This window comes from Cariama cristata, unplaced genomic scaffold, assembly GCF_000690535.1.
Source record: "Cariama cristata isolate BGI_N322 unplaced genomic scaffold, ASM69053v1 scaffold34492, whole genome shotgun sequence".
NCBI lineage: Eukaryota > Metazoa > Chordata > Aves > Cariamiformes > Cariamidae > Cariama > Cariama cristata.
The window spans coordinates 1-19,138 of NW_009602712.1; the positions used below are offsets into that span (position 1 = coordinate 1).

Sequence of the window (19,138 nt, forward strand, 5' to 3'; positions counted from 1 at the left end):
GGCTCTGCGCAGGCCTGGGGACACCCAGGTATTGAATCATTCCCACCGAGGGCACCGAACCCGTGCAAAAACACCAACAGCTCTTCGGGCTGGAGCTGCCTTCCCCGCCCGTGGTGCCCAGCAAGCTCCGGCTCCTGCCCACGGGTGAGACGCGAAGCCCGTCAGCTGCGGAGGGTCTGGGTGCACAGCTCTCGCCATCAACCACGAAAGCAGCACCCGGCTCTGACAGGTGACCAAGAGAAGCCGTGGCGTTACCACCTCAGCCACCACCCAGCAGAGCACTTGGGAAGGAAGAGCCGGCCTAGATGCCACAGGACCTGGGACTTCGCCAAGCGTCACTTCTCTAGCGCTCTTCAGAAAGGGAAGGGAAAACGCATGGTCCTTTAACACGAACACAGACCGTCCACAAAGAGAAAAGCACTTGTTAATCACAAAAGCAGCGTGTCACATGGTGTGAGCAGAAATAAATGCCCTTGTGCGCTTATTGGGGAAAAAAGATCACGGAAAGATGGCTGTATTGGCTACTGGAACTCAGAACTGCAACGTCCCATGCCTCAGCCATCCGGCTGACTTGCCTTTCTGGGGCATGTTAATAGAAATGCAAGGAAACTTGTTCACGCTAAAACTCAAGGGGGCTGATTTGCTAGACTGTTGCTTGACTGAAATCTTACCTTAGACCACAGAACATTGTGATTTTTTTACTGAAGAGCAAAGCTCTTTTTCAGAAAAGACAGGCCCCAACTGGTCCAGTGCTTTGTCTCAAGCAGTGGCAGTAGGGGATGCTATGAAGAAGGACAGGCACTTACAGTTCATTCCCCTCCTCATAGCCAAGAAGCATTGTGTAGGGGTGGTAAGAGGGTACATCCCTTTTTGTCGACCTGCTGTCCAGAAATTTGGCTAACCCCTTGCAGAACATCCTACCTGCCTCCACAACATCCTGCAGCAAACAGCTCCAAAGTTCGCTTCCTGCTACATGAAAAAATACGCACTCGCTGCAGGTGAGATCTGGTAAACAGCAGTTCTACGCTCACCTCGCCCGTCACTTTCTCTGGAGACCCTCCGAGCTGTTTGTGTCAGCCCTCCCACAGCCCACTCCCCTTCCAGTCAGAGTGACAGCCTTCTCAAGCTCTCCCCATTAAGCATTTCCTCCGCATCCTCCCTTGTTTTTGTAGCCTTTCCCTGCACGCTCCGTCACATCCTCATTGAGATGCAGGGGCTAATTCAGAGCCACCACCAAGCTAAGCATCATTGCTTTAAGACCCTTCTGCTCTCCTGTGCTTTCTGCTGCAGAGACACCAGGACTGCAGTCTCCCTCCCCCCGTGCCAAGCATGCACACAGTCGTAGGGTCAACCCTCTTGCAAAGCACAGCAAGTCCAGTAGCTGAATTATTTCTCTATTTGTTAAGCTGAAGCTACGGAGTAACTTCAAAGACACATATTACAGGAATATTCAACAGCACCGCTTCCCCCACAGGACAGCATCGCATCTTAAGAAGCCACTTCCAGGCACAGCTCCCTGAACACGGTCATTTCCCTAAAAGAGCACCCAAAAGCAATAAGCTGACACCGAGCAGGAGGGAGCAGTGGGGACGGCCACCTGCGCCCATTTGCAGCGCCAGCCAGCCCCCTGAGCGTGGGGAGCACAGATCTCTTTGTTGCCCAGCCTCTCACGATGCAAACGCTGATGGGCGGTTGACTGACGTCGCTGGTGCCGTCACACACGAAGACAACAAAGAAAAGCTTGACAGCAGCAGGAAGCTGACGGGCACCGTGTGCACAAAGCACCGCAGCAGCCAATACAGCCTGACAGTAACAGGATCATTTGTCAACAAGCCTTTCTTCCTCTTCTCTGAAATCAAACATTCAATAACATCAAGATGATCTTCTCCCGTTGAGAAACTGCTACTCCTTCCTCTTCCCAGGCAGCAGCCTCAGATTGCCTCTTGGGAAGAGACAGCAGCAATTCAAAGCCCCTTTTCTGCCATTTTATATTGCTCTCGCACAGCACGCTGAGTTGGCATTTAGAGCTGAACACAACTTACCACTAGGAGAAAACTAAAACCAAAAACCAAAGCCAAACCTGATATGAGTGGAGTGAAGCAAACAAAGGATTTCTAACGGCATCAGTTTAATCTTTGTTTCATTCCCTATTTCAAGCAGATTTACTAAACGCTTTTTTTCTTTCAGAGAAAAAAACCTCTCCAGAACATCTGTGTGTAAGTGGATCTGTCGCTGTGCAGCAGAGCTCACACAAAGGCAACTCCACACAAGGTCACAAGCATTACGCGAGAGGGAGAGGAGAGGCACAGGCACCAGCTCCACGGGAACACAGAAGTGGTTGGGACCGTCTGTCTTCTCATCGGCTTGATTCTCTGCTTCTGCCATCAGCAGGGCACTAACGACACCAGTCACGTTTCAGATGTCTCCTTTCTATTTCACTCCTTGAGAACAAATTGACAGTTACAGTGATTTCTCCACAAAAGTTTTAATCAACTACTCATCTGAAGGACTTCTGTTCCCAGAAGTCCCTCAATTTGTCCTTTTCCACTCTCTTTACCAGCTACATCCTTACTGTATAGCTGGAGTGAGCTATTGATCACACTGGAGGAAAGCTATACTTAGCTACCGAAATACTTTGTTTTCTAATTTGCAGGCAAAGCTCTTGTTTCACTAAAAGATTTACAGCAGTATACACGTGTGCTTAGAGCAGGCCAGGGGCACCAATCTACAACTGAAGTCAAGATCACTTTAGTGTTATTACTTCAGTGAGTACTTTTCAATACATATACACAGGCCTGTGTGGGTTTTTTGAACTGTGCTGTGAACTGATGCTTACCAGGAAGGTGTGCTGCTCCAGGTTTCTGCAACATAGGACAAGGACGCTTCCTTGAGATCTGAGGACACCAAAATTTGCACTTTCCAGTGTTGCTTCTTTTGTTTTGTTTTACCTAACACACAAACCTGACCAGAGTTAGACATATACAAGGATAAGATATTGAAACAAACATCTGCAGGCAACCTGACAAAACGGGTACAGGCTCAGGAGTGAACTGGACGGCAGCAGACTGGGATGACGACCTAGAGCTACGCCTGTGATGCCTGCCGAGGAAGGCACGCTGCGCCGGTGGCTCTTGTAGGTGTTTCTCAAAAGGAAATTCTTGGTTTTAGCACACCGTGATACCAAACCATTTCAACACCCCAGCACACAGCCAGATGTTAATTTATATATATCGGTGCAAAATCAAAACCAATAAGGTCCCTGACGGCATCAGAATTAGCACTGACAGCATAGAATAAAAGAAAAAAAAAAGTCTGTTGTAATAGAAGCAGCTATGATTTTGGCATTATACTATTACTGGCTCACTGAAGTTACCTTTCACCATTTTAAGAAAAAAAGTGCTACTGAATTTAGTTACAGTGTAACAACATCTACAGCCAAAAAAAAATTCAACAAAACTGGAGTTTAATTTCAGAAAATGTGTTAAAATATATATATTTATACATCAATTTGACACACTGCATTAGTTTACACAAATGATGGTCTCTCTTGAAACTGTATTTATGAAACGTACATTTTTAATTTAAATACTCAGTATACACTGCACTTAATCTGCATGTTGCATTTATTAAATACATTAAAATCTGCAATGTAACAAAACGTTTTCCGCATACGAAATTCAAAACACCATTTTAAATGAACAAAAGATGGCTCACTTCATTTATTTTTTTTTTTAAACAACTAGTGCATAGCACACTAGCGCAGCTCCACCAACACCAGCTGTTCTTTCTTTTTTATTTGACATTGTTCACAGACTATTACATATTACAATAAGAGTGCTGGATAAAAACATGAGGTACGAAAGTGGTTCAAAGATTATAGGTCATGCAGATCATGCTAGACAGCAAAGAAAGTTGTGAATGAGAAAACACTAAATAAAAATACATAAAGAATGTGCATTATAAAATAAAAAACACCTCAATTACACAGCTTTGCTTCTTTGGTTACAAAGTAGGTTGAACAATTTCACAGCTTTTTATTCCCACCCAAAAAAAAAAAATTATACGAAATGTCAAAAAGCAGAGGAATCATGGCAATTTCTCTCTATTAGAAAGTAGAAACAGAAATGAGCAAAGTTTTCTTCATCAAAATAGCCCATCAATTATTTATTATATCACAATAACTGGTGACTACCTGTACAGATGCACTATGGTCTTCATACTTACACTCTATACAAAATTTACATTCAAGCTGGATCTTTACTACCGTAAATAAATACCAAAGGTAAATTGCCATTAGTGTTAGAAATACGCCAGGATTCTTTTGTTCAATTATTGCCTAAACATTTTACCTATTAAACGCAATCCCATCTATCATTTTACTGATACAGACATTTATTAAAAAAAAATTTAAAAAGTTCTGTGACATTGTTCATGTACATTATGAAAATAGCAGCCCTGTAATAAATAAAACAAATAAATGAAACTAATGTAGGCAAATGTTACTTGTATTGAAAGAACAGTGGCTCTTAAGAGGAGTTGTTACTTCTCACCAGATAGCAAGGCTCAAAGTAATCCACGGGAAATGGAAACCTTGGGGAGCCACCAAAGCTCTTAGAAGACCTCACTCCCACACACCAAGCAAATGCATTCTTTGCATTAATAACTCCTTCTACGACTTCCTTTGTGCACTGGTGACTTAACGGACACCAGCCACACTTCATGATATACCAGCGAGGGACAGCTCTTGTAGAATGATTGTCTAATACTGAAAAGGCCAAACACACAACAGAAGCATGGCTATTTGCTTTCATACAAAGTGGAAAGAACATCAGTGGCACACAAGGACAGACTGCTCTCAGGTTTTTGTTTTCAAAGGAGGCAAGAAAGCTTTACGCTGAGGAGACATTCGGCTGCTGTGGAGGTTGCGTTGGCTGCGGAGGCTGTGCTATCACTGTTTGCGCTTGTGAAGTGCTACTAGGATTGGCCTGTTGGGTTGAAAGTTGGGATAACTGATCACTGTTTGAAAGAGATTTTAACAGTGCGTTTTCTCGTTCAAGTAAAGAGTTTCTTTCAACTAATTCTTTTATTTGTTCCTTCAGGACTTCCACTTCTTCTCTTACTGCATACATCAAATGGCTTTTCACTAGATCCTGTGAAGAACAAGTTAACAGTTACATCAAGTGAAAGAACAGTTTCATTCCACTCCAACCCCAGGATGTACTATTCTACCGCTTTCACCAAGGTCAGCCATAAGCCTGGAAAACTACAGCACTCGTTGCTAAAAATATATGAATAAATTAGCCTTCAAGAGCAAATAACCTAGCTCTTGAATTCACTGTAAAGTTGCCCTTACATCAAAAGCTTTGTTTCCAGCATTCAGTTCTAGTCACCTCGGTTACGCTGAAGACGAGGAATAGAATTATGGTTCAGCTACTCGGAATGAAAGCATCAGCTCTGAAGCTCTGTATTACACAATCCCAAGCACTGATGTGTAGGAAAACCAAGAAATAAGCAAGCCTCTAAATCAGCAGAAGTATAAATCAAACAAGTGTTACTGAAGCTTAACAAAATGTCAAGGATGGCACAGCATAACTGCCAATTAAGAAAAACTCACAAAGAACTTTGCTAAAGTAAGAGACTTAAATATGCTATTTATTTTCAGCACCCCTTTAAGTAAGTTCAATCAGCTTGTTCACAGAAATTTGTAGGAAAATTCATTTACAAACACGTCTGGGCCAACAGTAAAGGCAACCCTGATTTGTAGTCATCCCACAGCTGACAGAGAAAATCCTTTTTTCAAAGGATAGTCTCGGCTTGACCTGACGGAAGGGATGTTACAGATTCACAGAAGCACAATACAGCTGGAAACTTATGCTCAATGATGAACCACTAATCCTAGTAGAAGTAACAACTTATTTTTTACTTACCATTGCCTGTTCTATTTTGTTGTCAATGGCAACAACACTTGCACCAGATGCACTGTAAATATAGAAGAAAACTTTGTGAGCACTACTGTATCATTCGATTCAAACTATGCGCCCATTGGCACTTGCAGGTGGTCTAGAACACGCTTTCACTGAGAAGCTTCAGATTCAGGAATTCAGCACTCAATCATGGAGTTTTGTTCCCCCTACTGCATTGCCCAGTACAGTTACAGCTCTAAATGGACACTTTTCCTTCAGTTTATAATTCCTCAGACTATGTGTATGATGCCCATAACCAGAAAAATGCATTAGAATAAACCATAAATTAACTGCTTTGATTCCCTGCCTCATTTTTCAGCTTTCTTCACCAGGGAAACCAGGGATTCGTGGGATATTCATGAGGTCCTTACCTCTAGTTTTATTTCTGCTAAACTGCTTTTAGAAAGCATTGAAGAAAAAAGCCTGTTACAGTATTTGTTCTCTGTCTTCACTTGAAGACTACCTTCCAGTTAAAAAGTCCCTGGATCAGCACTGTATTTACAACTTTGCAAGCCAGTGGCAGTAGTCAACAGAAGAGTAAGACAGGACCAAAGCCCTGAACTCCATGACGGGACTTACTTGCTTTCAGTGAATTCTCACTGGATCACTTTAACATCTAAGAAACACACTGCAGTTGGCTGGTTACAGTGAGGGTCGAGTCTTGTTCCAAAGACATACTAGTGCAGCACAGTCCGACAAAATGTCTTGGTCATCACTATAAGAAAGTACCTTTACTGTGTGAAACAAGATGCTGAACTACATCTTTAAATCCTGGGTTATGGCAATCCATGCCTTCATATTTTTGGTCTGTTTTCAAGTCACAATATAGGAACACAAGCCAGTCGCTCACTTGCATCTCTCTGGAGTAGGAATTTCGGGGGGCTGGGGGTGTCCCTGTTCTCTCACAGACTCCCATCTCTCCATTTGGAAAGGAGCGATAGCTCTCCCCAGGGGGTCGGACAGAGCAGGAACAGGACAGGAACACCCCATCCACACGCACGCTCTGCCTGTCCCGCACCCTCCATGTCTGCCCTCCCACACTAGGTCTCAGTGCTCCGGTTCTACCCCGCAGCTCCGTGTCTGACACATGATGGCAGTTCTTGGACTATTTACCAGGCCTACCAGTGATAACTACTGATAATGCTCCTCAGCGATGGAAGTTGCTATCAGTAGTGTGCAGCTACATTTAAAAAAAGTTAACCTGTGGGAAAAATGGAAGGTTTGCAGTCATGCTTGGCAACTCATCTCTCTGAAAATACGTAACACTCGCTGAAACCAAGTGTTAAGAAAAAAAGTACTTAAGGATTTTTAAAATGAGTATCGGCAATATGCTCAGCAGTATTAGTTACGTGAAATAAAGCTCAACTATTGTAAGAATATGACACTATTTAGAGAAATTCATTTTAACAAGTCTCACAAGAATTGTCAGTAACTAGCATGAAGCATTTACAAGTAGAGGGAATCCACTTTTCAGACTGAGGGAGTAACAGTCTCTAGTTTTAAACTGAGCAAAGTTTGTAATCTAAAGCCAAAGTGCTGAACACCCATTTCACAAGAAAACTGTTCCAGTGTCTTACTGTCTTCTAAGCCTCTTTCAAGTCATTCTCATGGTAAACTTCATCAGAGTAAGAAGTATTTGTAATTCGTGACAAGGTTAAGTATTCCTTCCCATTTTGGGTTAATGTGTTTCGGATCTATCTGAAACTGTCAAAAATGTCTATGTTCAAGAGCCATTGAAATCCCCAAGACTCCGTGTCCCTGATACAGCTTTTTGTGAACACCACTGCAGAAGTCAGGTGAGGTGGCTCTGAAGAGGAGCAAAATTAAAGCAAACAGCACACTTTGTTGTGGGATCTGCTTCTGCCTCTTTACAGTGTAATTATACACCTTCTGTCAATAGTTTTCCAGTTAAATTTGAGATTGGGACTTTGTTCTTCTATTCCCATTTCAACTATTTTGCAGTGTGATTATTTAAAAAACAAAGTCCATTACACCACTCAAAGTTAATGCATTCAATCAGTTCCACAAAGGTGGAGGACAGGCAGCCTTCCCCTTAGCCACCCGAAACACCCACACCTGCATGGCATGCTGCCGAAGCACCTCTCCCATGCTGCACCCTGTGCTCCAAGTCCTTGCTTGCCTTTTAAAGGACTGCAGTGTTCACAGTGTGGGTACAAGAACTGTCTCTCCCCATAAACGTGACTTGAATGCAGCCAGAGAAACCATCGGTCTCCCACCCATGTATTATACTTAAAGTGATACTAATGCACAGTGCTGAAAGCCGTAAGTACTTTATACACTACTACTATTTGTTTCAGTATTCTTCTTGCCCTTATCCTCAGAGCAGCTTGCACTATTATTGAAGTACTGAGTCAGGATTCCAGACCTGCTCCCTGCACAAATCCCGCTCATCTCCATCGGGCAGAGCCCGGGACCACACAGACTACCACCCGCCCACCCCAGGAGAAGTTCCACGCTGACAGAGCAGCCTTCAGGTAGTCATATGCGGTTTTATCTGATGACAATACTCCATTTCACTTTCTAAAAGCATATGAGAATTAGGTTTTATGCTAACACAATTCCCATAGGATTCTGTTCTTTATTCATTTTACAGTGCTCCCTTTGACAAATAGCTCCTGTGAGACATTCAGAAGCTCCAGTGCCAGCTATTCTTATGATACAGTCCAAATATGCTGCCAAATCTTAAGATTTTGTATTTTTCTCAAATCCTTGGCTGTTGATCTCAAATCTGTTTGCATAAAAATGTTTTATCCCACGGCTGCAGAATGAAATTTATAGATACGATCCCATCCTTATGAAAAGGCCAGGAAAAAAAGAATAAGTCTGATAAATAAGTCTTTTTGGACGTTGTAAGCATCCAAACTGGAAAGTTTCATACATTCTGTGAGTGCACCATCCACTGTATATCCAACGTCTCAACTAGCAAATTTTTGAGTTAGAAGTGGAAAGACACTATCTCTTACAAGAAAAGATGCAACTGCTATGCCATGTTTTTAGACAAAGTTGATTGCTCCAGGAACTACAGAAGTCTGATAATTATTGTCAAAGCTGTGATACAAAGCTTTATTACAAAGCTGTAATAAAAATCCACATCAAGTAGCGCAGGACAGTTAAAGGGATGCATTAGGCATATAACACTTTCTTTTTCTGTAACTGCAGACTTCCTGTCCTCCCCTCAAACGGAGCTTTTGCAGCCAATGAGCTACCATACATACACACTGTAACTCAAGCGAACAATTCAGTTTGACTTGGATCTCCAAGTTAAGGCCACATAATTGAAGGCTCTGACCAAAACGGTTATACTGGCATATCAAGACCACTCTGAAGCCCATCAAGTACAAGGCAAGATTTGTAGTCAGCAAAAATGACAAAGATTACCAAATACAGTTTGCCGTTTCCAGAGATGGATGGTAAACCCAATGTTTTTCTACCTTGCACACCAGATAGGCAAAACCCTGTTTAGTCTGAGAAATCCTCATTTTGATTGCTTAAAAAAATCCCCAGTGGCTTAAATGTAATTTTTTCACATTTTACTTTGAAAGACCAAGGGGAAAACTAGATTTTGACTGCTAATAACACTGCTCAGCTATAGCTCACAATCAGGTATGCAGTGTTTGGAACAAAGTGTTTTATCAAATACTTACAGCTTGCACCTCCAAATTCTTTATGTTGGATTTTAGGTATATTTCTCCTATATGCCTACAACTGAAAAATAGCATTGTAACTTTTTTGTTTCAAATGTTTTGCAAACAAAGTCACAGAAGTGTCTTGGACAATCATGTACATACAGATTAAGAAAATGGGAAGAGAACTGGTAAGTCTAAGTGCAAGTCTGATTTCTAATGCATGTTACACAATATGCAGCAATCACACTTTCTACAATGCAAGGCATTCTTAAAAGCCTTGGTATAATTCAGACTTCATTGCTGCAAAAACATTTCCTGTGGAGATACGGTATCCCAAGAATATGGTGAGATATCAGAAAAATAATTCAGTATCATCAACAAGCTATAATATTGTTAAAAAATGTTTAGTAGCCCTATTAGCACAACATATATTGGTGTACAACTTCATCGAAAATACAGATATTATATAATGACCAAATAAGTGTTCGTTGTAAAGCATAATTTTGCAGTTCAAGAAAGCTTATTTAGTCTATAGACTATTCCAAAACTTGACCAACACTGTTCATGGAATGGGAAAGTGATTAAAGTGATTAATGGAAAAAAATGAGGATGAGGGGATCAGAAGATAGCAAAAAAGGTTAATGTCTTAATGTTAACTTGTTAATGGTTAGAGGAAAATTTAACCATCAACATGACCTCCCATTTGTAGGCACCAACATCTATTTCAATGGTGAATTCAACTACCATCATTGTACTCAGCTTGGTGTTTTCACCATTAATGTCTTTAGGTATAACTCTCATCCTTCTAAGAGACATGTTCTCAACTTCAAAGTTCACTTTGAAATTGAGTTAGGAAGACTAGGAATCAAACTTCAAAATAAAGGCATTTGCAGCTTAATTCACTCCGTATGCTTAAAGAACACGGTTCATTTTTAGAGATTCTACAGTCCTCAGTAACGTGTGTATTTTATGCCAACATTGGATGCATTAGAAATGAGAGTTATAAACAGCCCTACTTTGGCACTGTCAAGTACTAGGCTAGGTAATAGTGTTTCACATGTAAATGAGACTGCAAATCCTACTGATTGGATGATGTAAACCAATTTTGAAGCTTCAGATTTTTTATTCAGTAACAAAAAAACCCATATTCTAGATTCAGCTGTATTACTGATTATCTGCATACTACCTTCCCAAGGAATTTCTTAGCAGCAGGGCACTCCCTAAAGACTGCCAGAATGCATAAGCTTTCTTGCTCTCGATGTTTCTCTTAAAATTTAGCATTAAGAGTTACTGTACTATTCATCTCATGCTTTTAGATATGTAAAACCTATCACTCAACATTGCTAATCCTGCAGGAGTGGAAAAGACTGCCTGCAGAGCAGACTACAAAAGGGCACACCAATGCTAGCAACAGTTGTGTCCAATAGCCTCTAAGACAACTCTTCCTTTAAAGCACTAGATCTGCTTTGCTTTAGGTGAAAGTGGAAAAGATGTTACACACCACAGTCTTGGACAGACATCCCTGAACCAAGTGATCTCCCCTAGCTCTTCTAGCTCTTTCATTGTTATTGCTTTAAACCAAACTATCAAGTAACCTTTCTGGAAGGAACAGTAAGTTACCTCAAAGTGTTCCCACATTTTTTCTGCTCACAAGAGAGCTACAAACTAAAGCAGTAAGTGTGTCAATTTATCCTTTCCCCTCATTGGTTTACTCATTTATGAGCTACTGTAGTCACTTAACCAGCCACTCTTCATGTCTAACCACTACTTGAGCTATTTAGTCCATCCAGAGAAATCTTGCCCATTCTTGAAACAGTTAATACATGTTTAATTAGCCTCTATCCAATTATGAGCTTTTATAATGACAGCTTCCCAATACGATCAATTATCCACCCTTGAAAGAGTATCTATGCAAGTATTTCAGATTTTCATCATTGTTCTTTGTCAAAGCCACGTGAGAAAGTTTGAGGCAGTGAATTCACAGCCTCAGGATTACCGGCAGGTGCCTGGCTTCCCCTGCAAGTCTACTTAAGCTCCACGTTAGTCAGCTCCTCCGTCAAAGAGAGAAGTACAACAGTTGCTTCCATAACGTTTTCTTCAGTTTTATATGAAGCTCTGAAGATCAATTATTCAAACACAACATCTTAACTGATCTTAGAAGCAATGCATGAGCTTTGTAAAAGACAGAATACTTCTGGGGAAAACAAAGACTTTTTTTGAGTGTAATTGTTTTAGGTTTGGGGTTTTTTTTTTGACATTGAAGAAAAATGTGGCTCCTTCATAGTTTTGGTAACATTGGGTTACACTAATGAACCAAACACTCCTCCCTATGTATGAAGACAGTCACACTGTGCACCACTTCCATGAGAATGAAGCATCAAGAAACATATTAACCACAATACTGACTGGATCAGTGTGTTACATGAAATGGTAGCCTCGTCTTAAGATTCTTTCTACATTTCACATGGAGTTTCAGAGTTTCAATTTAAAATCAGAAAAGTTTCATCCCTAAAAGAACCTCCAGATAAGGCTACAATCAAAAAGTGAGACGTGTAACTCTTGACTTTCTCCTTTCTACACAAAGAGCATCTCATTTAACAGAAAGCCACCGAATAGGGAAATGGAAGTTTGGCAAAATCCATCACATGAAGAGATGCTAATTCATCACATTTGCATAAGAAAGATGTTTACCAGCAACACTTAGAATACATTTATCTGGGTGCTAATGCAGGGAGAAAACCCACATGAGTTAATTTATATTGTGCAGGTTTAATGCTTCACACAAAAATGCAATGGCAACATAAATCCTACTGCTTTAAATCCAAGTTTACCAACAATGGCTATGTTTTACGCAAATCCATCTAAAGCTCCTATGGCACTATTACCATACAAAGGCAATCCAAGGCACAGAAGAGCAGTCACCCCGGCTTGTGTGAATATGCCAAGAAGCCATTATTCCCCTTGTTAATCCTCTCGGTAACCATGCCAGTTGAAAAGAAAGGCCCAGGAGACTTGTGCCCTTCTCAATACTTAGGTGAACAGTACGCAGCGAAAACATCTGCAGGCTTCCTGCAAACATCTCAGTAACAACTAGTATTTCACTAATATTTAATGGTTCAAAGCCTACCAGCACTCCTCCCTGCCATGGTGTGCTAGTGAAAAATAAACAAGTCTATTTTTTTTTTACCAGAGAAATTTAGCAATAGTTTACTGCCTGTTGCAACAGAATGTGACTAGCTTTGCTGACTTCAAATGGTCCTAAGAGATGGTTGCTCATAAGAGAATAACCCATATTTGTTAGAAAAAAATACTGAAATTACACAGGAAGATTTTCTATTATGTTGACACTGAAGTCTCCTCACTCAAGCGCCTGAGGTTCACAAACTACTTCTGAAGGAGCTGCAAAATGTAATTAGAGTCTACTGCCAGTAGGCTTAAGATCCTCATGTTTTGCAGCAGCGTGTTGACCCCCACATTTTGGGACAGGGATACTAAGTGGTTCTGAGGAAATTTGAAGAGCTTATGGTTTTCACAGGGGAGATTTCCCTTTCACAAACCGGATATCATAAAAAAAGCCCCAAACCACTTCATTGTTCCCAGACTACTTGAGTCTGACAAGAGATCCCCACCTGCATCAGAGGCCGTCCCGCCTACAGAAAGCAGAGCTACCAGGGTGCCGTCAGCCTCTCGTCCCGCTGCTGCCAGGACGCACGTCGCCGGCAGAGCCGCACAACTGAGCTCCACCGTACCCCTACCCTGCCAAGTGCTCCGCAGAACCGGCTTTACTGGCTGTGCCCTTCAAGCTCCCTCTGTTAGGTTTCCATTGGAAGTTTATTGTTGAAAGCTATTCTGTTTCAGTCATCTAGTAAAGCAAAACTATGTAACATGATCTTAAGAAAATCCAGTAACTGGGGTATAAATGCAAAACCTGCTAAACCCTGTCAAAGACTTTGGAATTCGAACAGATTAGTTGTTTAAAACTTGCATCAATCCTGATGAATTTGATTCTATGTTTCTACAAATACTTGTCTTTACCACAAAGTGTTCAATAGCAAAGATGTAAGACTATTTTAAAGGAAGCCATTTCTTCTACCTGAATTTAATAATTTTCTATATCCCACTCTTCCAGTAGTTGCTTCAGACATTGTACACAAACGTCAGATTTGTGAAGCTTCAATCTTAATCATGAGTTATTTGATTTTAATTTGTTTGTTTGTGTTTTGGGGGGAGTTTTTTTGCTTTTGTTTTAGTTTGGTTTTTTTTAAATCGGCTTCCTCATTTTAAGAATTATTTCAAGTTGAGACATGAAAATAGGGAAACAGATGAAGACTAAACCTTAAAGTGAGCTTTTGGTCTATGTACTAAATTCATATTCAGAGCCCTGAAGTTTGTTTCAGTTAAATAATGAAGTCCTTGGAACCTAAATACCAACTCTGTCCCATAAACACAGGAAAGTGGCATCATCCAGAGCTTAAAGCAAAAATGCAAATTTGTCCAAGTTTCTGCTAGAAAAGGAAGAGGTGCTTTTGAAACTCAGCCTAATGCTAGCACTTTAGCAATAAAAAAAGCAGGATGCATTAGCATTACTTTTAACCATCAGTGTTGTACAGTATACAAATTGTTGCCAAGCAAACTTTAAAGGATCCAGTTAAGCTTTGCAAGTTGAAAAGCCTCTCATGTCAAATACAGCCAGTACAACGATGAAATAGTTATCAATACTTCAATAGCTAAACAAAATTTAAATTCTACAGAGCTTGTTAAGCAGAAGTACTGTGACAAGCCAGAGCATCACAAGGCATCAAGTCACATAATCACTAGGACTTCAACTTAAAGCTGACAAAAAAAAAAAAACCCTTCAAAATCATTAAAGTGCAGGAAAGAAACAGTTTGCAGCTACTGATAAATTAGTAATGCATCTCTGACAAGTCATATCCGTAACAGATACGACTTTGTTGCACTTCATTGCAGTTTCTCGCCATGAGTTCAATGCTAACTCAGTAGATTTACCTCATCCTCGTATCTTGCCACAGTTCATGTTTGTTCCCCATCTAGCTCTACTTAAGCACAATGAAAGTAAGCCAGAAAGCTTCCTTTCCTGGTTTTGAGACCACAAGATTTTAACTTTGCCAAAACTGTGTATAACATTTTCCACAACTTTTTTTCTGATATAGGACTCAACAGCCACAATGCCAAAAGGTTTCCTTTTTTTGGAAAAGGAAGATGTAAATATTTTAGTGAAGGTCTGCTAGTAGCTGACTAGCATTAAACTCTTTCAGCTTACACATTATGTATGATACATGCATAATGGAAGGAGAAAAAAAAATGTCATGTCACATATTTTAGACTTATATAGATTTACATTTCAGTATAAATACTTCACTTCCATGACTGCTTTCAGACCTTCGGGATGCAGAAGCCCAATATGAAGTTCTAAACACAAGCAGCAATTCTGTGCAAACAAAAATGACGAGAAACTTGCATAGAGCGAAGCTGTTCATGCATACCTCAGCACGTATGCATTCCATACTTAAGCATTCATACCTATCCCAGAAGGTCTTTGACTCACGTAACTTGTTGAAATGGAACGCTTGGTAGAATGCAGTTGACGGATTCCTATGAGATCCAAGAATCAAACAGACATATTGAAAATGGGCACATAATAAAAATACTCTTTTACGCAACCTGCATTACAAAGTAAATTAGCTGTCCAGAAAGGTTAAATTCATGTCCAAAAGTTTACAGACTTCACAGAATGCCTAAAGAATAGTTTAATGACTGAAAGGCACTACTGTTTCTATGGGCTTCCATTAAGGACATACTGACTCAAAATGAAAAAGTAATCCTCAAGCCCTACGGATTTTCATGCTATTTCAAGTTGCTACTGTAAAAAGACAACTGTAAAGCCATTAATGAAACATCTCATGCCGTGCTGACAGTCCTGTATAGGTAAACCGTATACTATTCTAAGGCTATACATACCTAAATTGAAAAGATTCACATTTTTCATATTTCACAAAATGTCTCTGCAAACAGTACCCAGTATTTCTATTCTACTCAGCACCCTACTTTATATTCAAAACACACGAGTTCTCCAAGGGGACCAAGAAGTCAGAGTTAAATATGCCACATTCAAACTACAACAGATTAAAGTTACAACAGAAAACCAGACCAAGTTAAAATTGAAAAGTGGAATCTAAAATATTACAAATTTTGTAAGTGGTTGTCAGTCATCCTCATGCTTCCCCTCTTGATGTGCAATAGAGCAACTGTTATTTGGAAGTGCTTTGCCAAGCAGCACATTGGAGCGCTTCAGCTGCCTCCCTGGGTCTCACAAGCCTGAAGCCCAGGCTCCAGTAACCTTGCTGAAAACCAGACTCTATGGCACAAATTCTGTCACCAGTGCCAAACCCCTGAGACAGCCTGACCCTCCTCCTTCAGTGCCCATCTGCCCCACAGATGGCAACTGTACCAAGAGTGTAATTTGAAGATCTTAATTCTCCAAAGGCTCATCTGAACACTTACGGTTTACAAGATACTGGATGAAGCACAAAGTCAAAACTCTCTACTGCTAGTGGCTGTATCAGAGCATTATACTCAAGGTTAGAAACTCCTTTTATCAATACAGCAGTTCATCCTTATGTTGGTATAGCTATATCAGCCATAGAGAAGAATGCAACAGCTTAGCTGAAAAATCTTCAGAAAAGCTAGTATGAGTTCAAATTCCTTTTAAAGCCAGTTTTAAAATTAGACGACTATATCAACGTTAGAAGCACAAATGCCCATCCCTTTTCTAAGTTTATTGCAAGTATACTTCTTGAAGTAACTGTTTATTTCCATTTAAGTATAATTAACATACAGTTGAAATGGTAGGAAAAAAATCAAAACAAAAGAATCACAGAAACAGCACCATAACAAAACACTATGACATAATTTGATTCCCATGACAGGTGTATACTAAAAACCTCAAAAGGATAACGACATTTGCACATCAGCAATGAGGAATCACTTGTTTGAAGTGTTTGTCACTCATTCTCCCACCTTTACCACTCTACCCTTAAAAAAAAAAAATTTCCATGTGAGCCTGGAATTTAGCTTAAAACCTGCTACAGAAGTTGCTTGATCAAGCAGATAAATATCATGCTCTTACATTGGTATTACTTCTGTTTTGATAAGAAGTACTGCACACTTGAGTGACAACTAAAACCAACTAATTACAGGAAGAGCTACACAATAGCTAAAGGACACTTGAGTGACACAGGGAGTTAACACATGGAAAGCAATTGGCACTGCAGATCCAGCAAGCATTCCTTTGTTGAAGGGAAGGAGGATGCCCAAGCTCTTCTTTCTAATTCAGTTGTTTGTGAGGAATATGTAAAAAGTCTCTTCCTCAGAAAGTGACTGTAAACAGAAAGTAATTTAACTTCCGAGATAAATTTAATTGGAGGACATAAAACCCTGCTGCTATTGTTAGGTATAAAAAGTTGTGGTTTATAACCACACAGCATATATTTCATACAGTCTATTTTTATACTTATAGCCTATATGCTATATATACTCTTGTACTATTCTTAAGCAAGTATCTGGAAAGATATGAAAAAGTTTTCCTCGTTAAATTCTCATTTGCACCCCCTGCTGTTGAAACTGTTTTTGCATTACTTCAGATAATTAAGAGAACATTTCCTACTCCATAGCCGTATTTCAGCAAAATGTTAACTGGAGTGGTGCTACCCAAACAGGAGAAGCAAATCCACTGAGGTAACACAAACGATGCTTAAAGTGCAGGTCTGAACTAACACAACCGAGTTTCAGGCTGTTGAGGCATGTATTTTTAACTACATCAAACAGTAAAAGGTTAGAGAATTACTAAAAACTCCTTTCAGTTTGCAGAAACAATTCAGAAAACGGCTTACAGAAGTAGTATAATCTAGCTGCCTGCTGCTGCGTCACAGCTGCAACACCAGAACTCCTTCAGGCACTGCCTTAACTGAATGTAGGGACAGCCTGGACCAGAAAAGCAGATTCCTCAGGTCCCCTCCCTGGCAGACGACCGGGTCTGAGAGGTCAAGACTCAGTCCCAGCTGTTGGCAGACTGACACAGCAGAGCCAACAGCCAGCCAGAAAGGGGATGTCCCTGCAGCTGAAACAGAGATTGAGAGTCCCCCTCCTCTTCCACAGGACATACACCAGGCATGGCTCTGTCTCTGGTGAGAGAGGAGAACAAGTATTCTCAAGGATAGAGAGGCTTGATTCCAGTCCCAGAGACTACGACAGACAACTAGCTTACCATGTTTAAACATTCACACTATCTCGGTAACAAATGCCTCCGTGTCTCTATAAAGAAGTCCTACAACACATACCGTATTTATTCCCTTTAAAAGCTCATAAACATCAATATCACAACACACTCTGATGTTATGGTTTCTCACAACAGTTTTCATGCAACAGAAGTTTGATCTAAATTTAAAGGATAAGAATCTATTTAGTTCTCTGAATATTTGAAACAAAGTTGTCTATTTAGAAGGGAAGTCTAAACCACACCCAACGTCTCACCTCATATTCGAAAGAGCATCCTCCCACAGCCATTAATCAGGACAAGCACATGCCAAATACAAACTTTATTCTAGAGAGCTCTGCTTTGCTAGAAACCGCACCCATGGAAGTTGGCAAATGTTCAAGTATACAGATAAATGTCTGTTAGTTTAAATAATAACACTGGCTCTGGAAGTGCTGGGTATCAGCTCGGCATACAGAGGCTGCTGAACAGATGCTGTTTTTCCAGCTACTATCTTTGAAGAAGGAATAGTAACATCATTGATCATGACATAGTTGAAGCTATGTTTCAGTCTTCAAACTACCGACCAACATCAGCAATAAGGGCAACAAGAGGAGCAACACATCAAGAATACCACACATTTTTTCCCCCCAAGGTGGCAAAATAAAAAATTGACCCTAGACCACCTCAGATAATTCTCTCTCTCAATATCACTGACTATTATTTTCATTAACTTTGAGAACAGGAATGATCCAGAAGATTAGAAAGGCCTATGCACCTGTCTTTGAAGAACATGAAAATAACAGGTCAGACAACCCATGCTCAATACCTCAGAGGAAAACCAAAGCAAAGCAGAACCACCTATTTATTACTACCTAGATAACAACAAGCCAACATGGATGGCCTTTTCAGAAGGTTACATCAGATGAAAGTTCCTTCTGCGAAAAATTAACAGGCCTCACACAGAAAAAACACAGAAGATGTGATCACGTTATAAAATTCGTAGAGCTTTTAATGCCATCTTGCATGACTTTTTGTAAGAACACGGCTTATACAAAGCGGGTCCACCATTGATAACTACTCTGTACACGTGGCTCTCCAATGGTTCAGTGGAAGAGTGGAAGGACGCATCAAACAGAGCTCTCCAGTGGTCTCCTCCGAGTGTGTTATGGGATACTTTAATCCATGACTTGGACAGTGGAGTACAGACTATCCTTACACCTGCAGATGATCTGCAAGCACTCTGGACAGCAGGA

At 40.5% G+C, this 19,138-nt stretch overlaps 1 protein-coding gene across 1 annotated transcript in view; it reads right to left on the minus strand.

Annotated features, from left to right (window-relative positions):
• Window positions 1-4,889: 4,889 nt before the first annotated feature.
• Window positions 4,890-19,138, minus strand: part of TSC22D2 (TSC22 domain family, member 2) — a 28,263-nt gene continuing 14,014 nt past the window's right edge. The window contains exons 2-4 of the mRNA XM_009694892.1: window positions 15,152-15,223; window positions 5,928-5,979; window positions 4,890-5,150 (exon numbers count right to left, since the gene is read on the minus strand). Of these exons, the coding sequence (XP_009693194.1) occupies window positions 4,890-5,150; window positions 5,928-5,979; window positions 15,152-15,223 (385 nt within the window). The remainder of the gene's footprint in view (window positions 5,151-5,927; window positions 5,980-15,151; window positions 15,224-19,138) is intronic.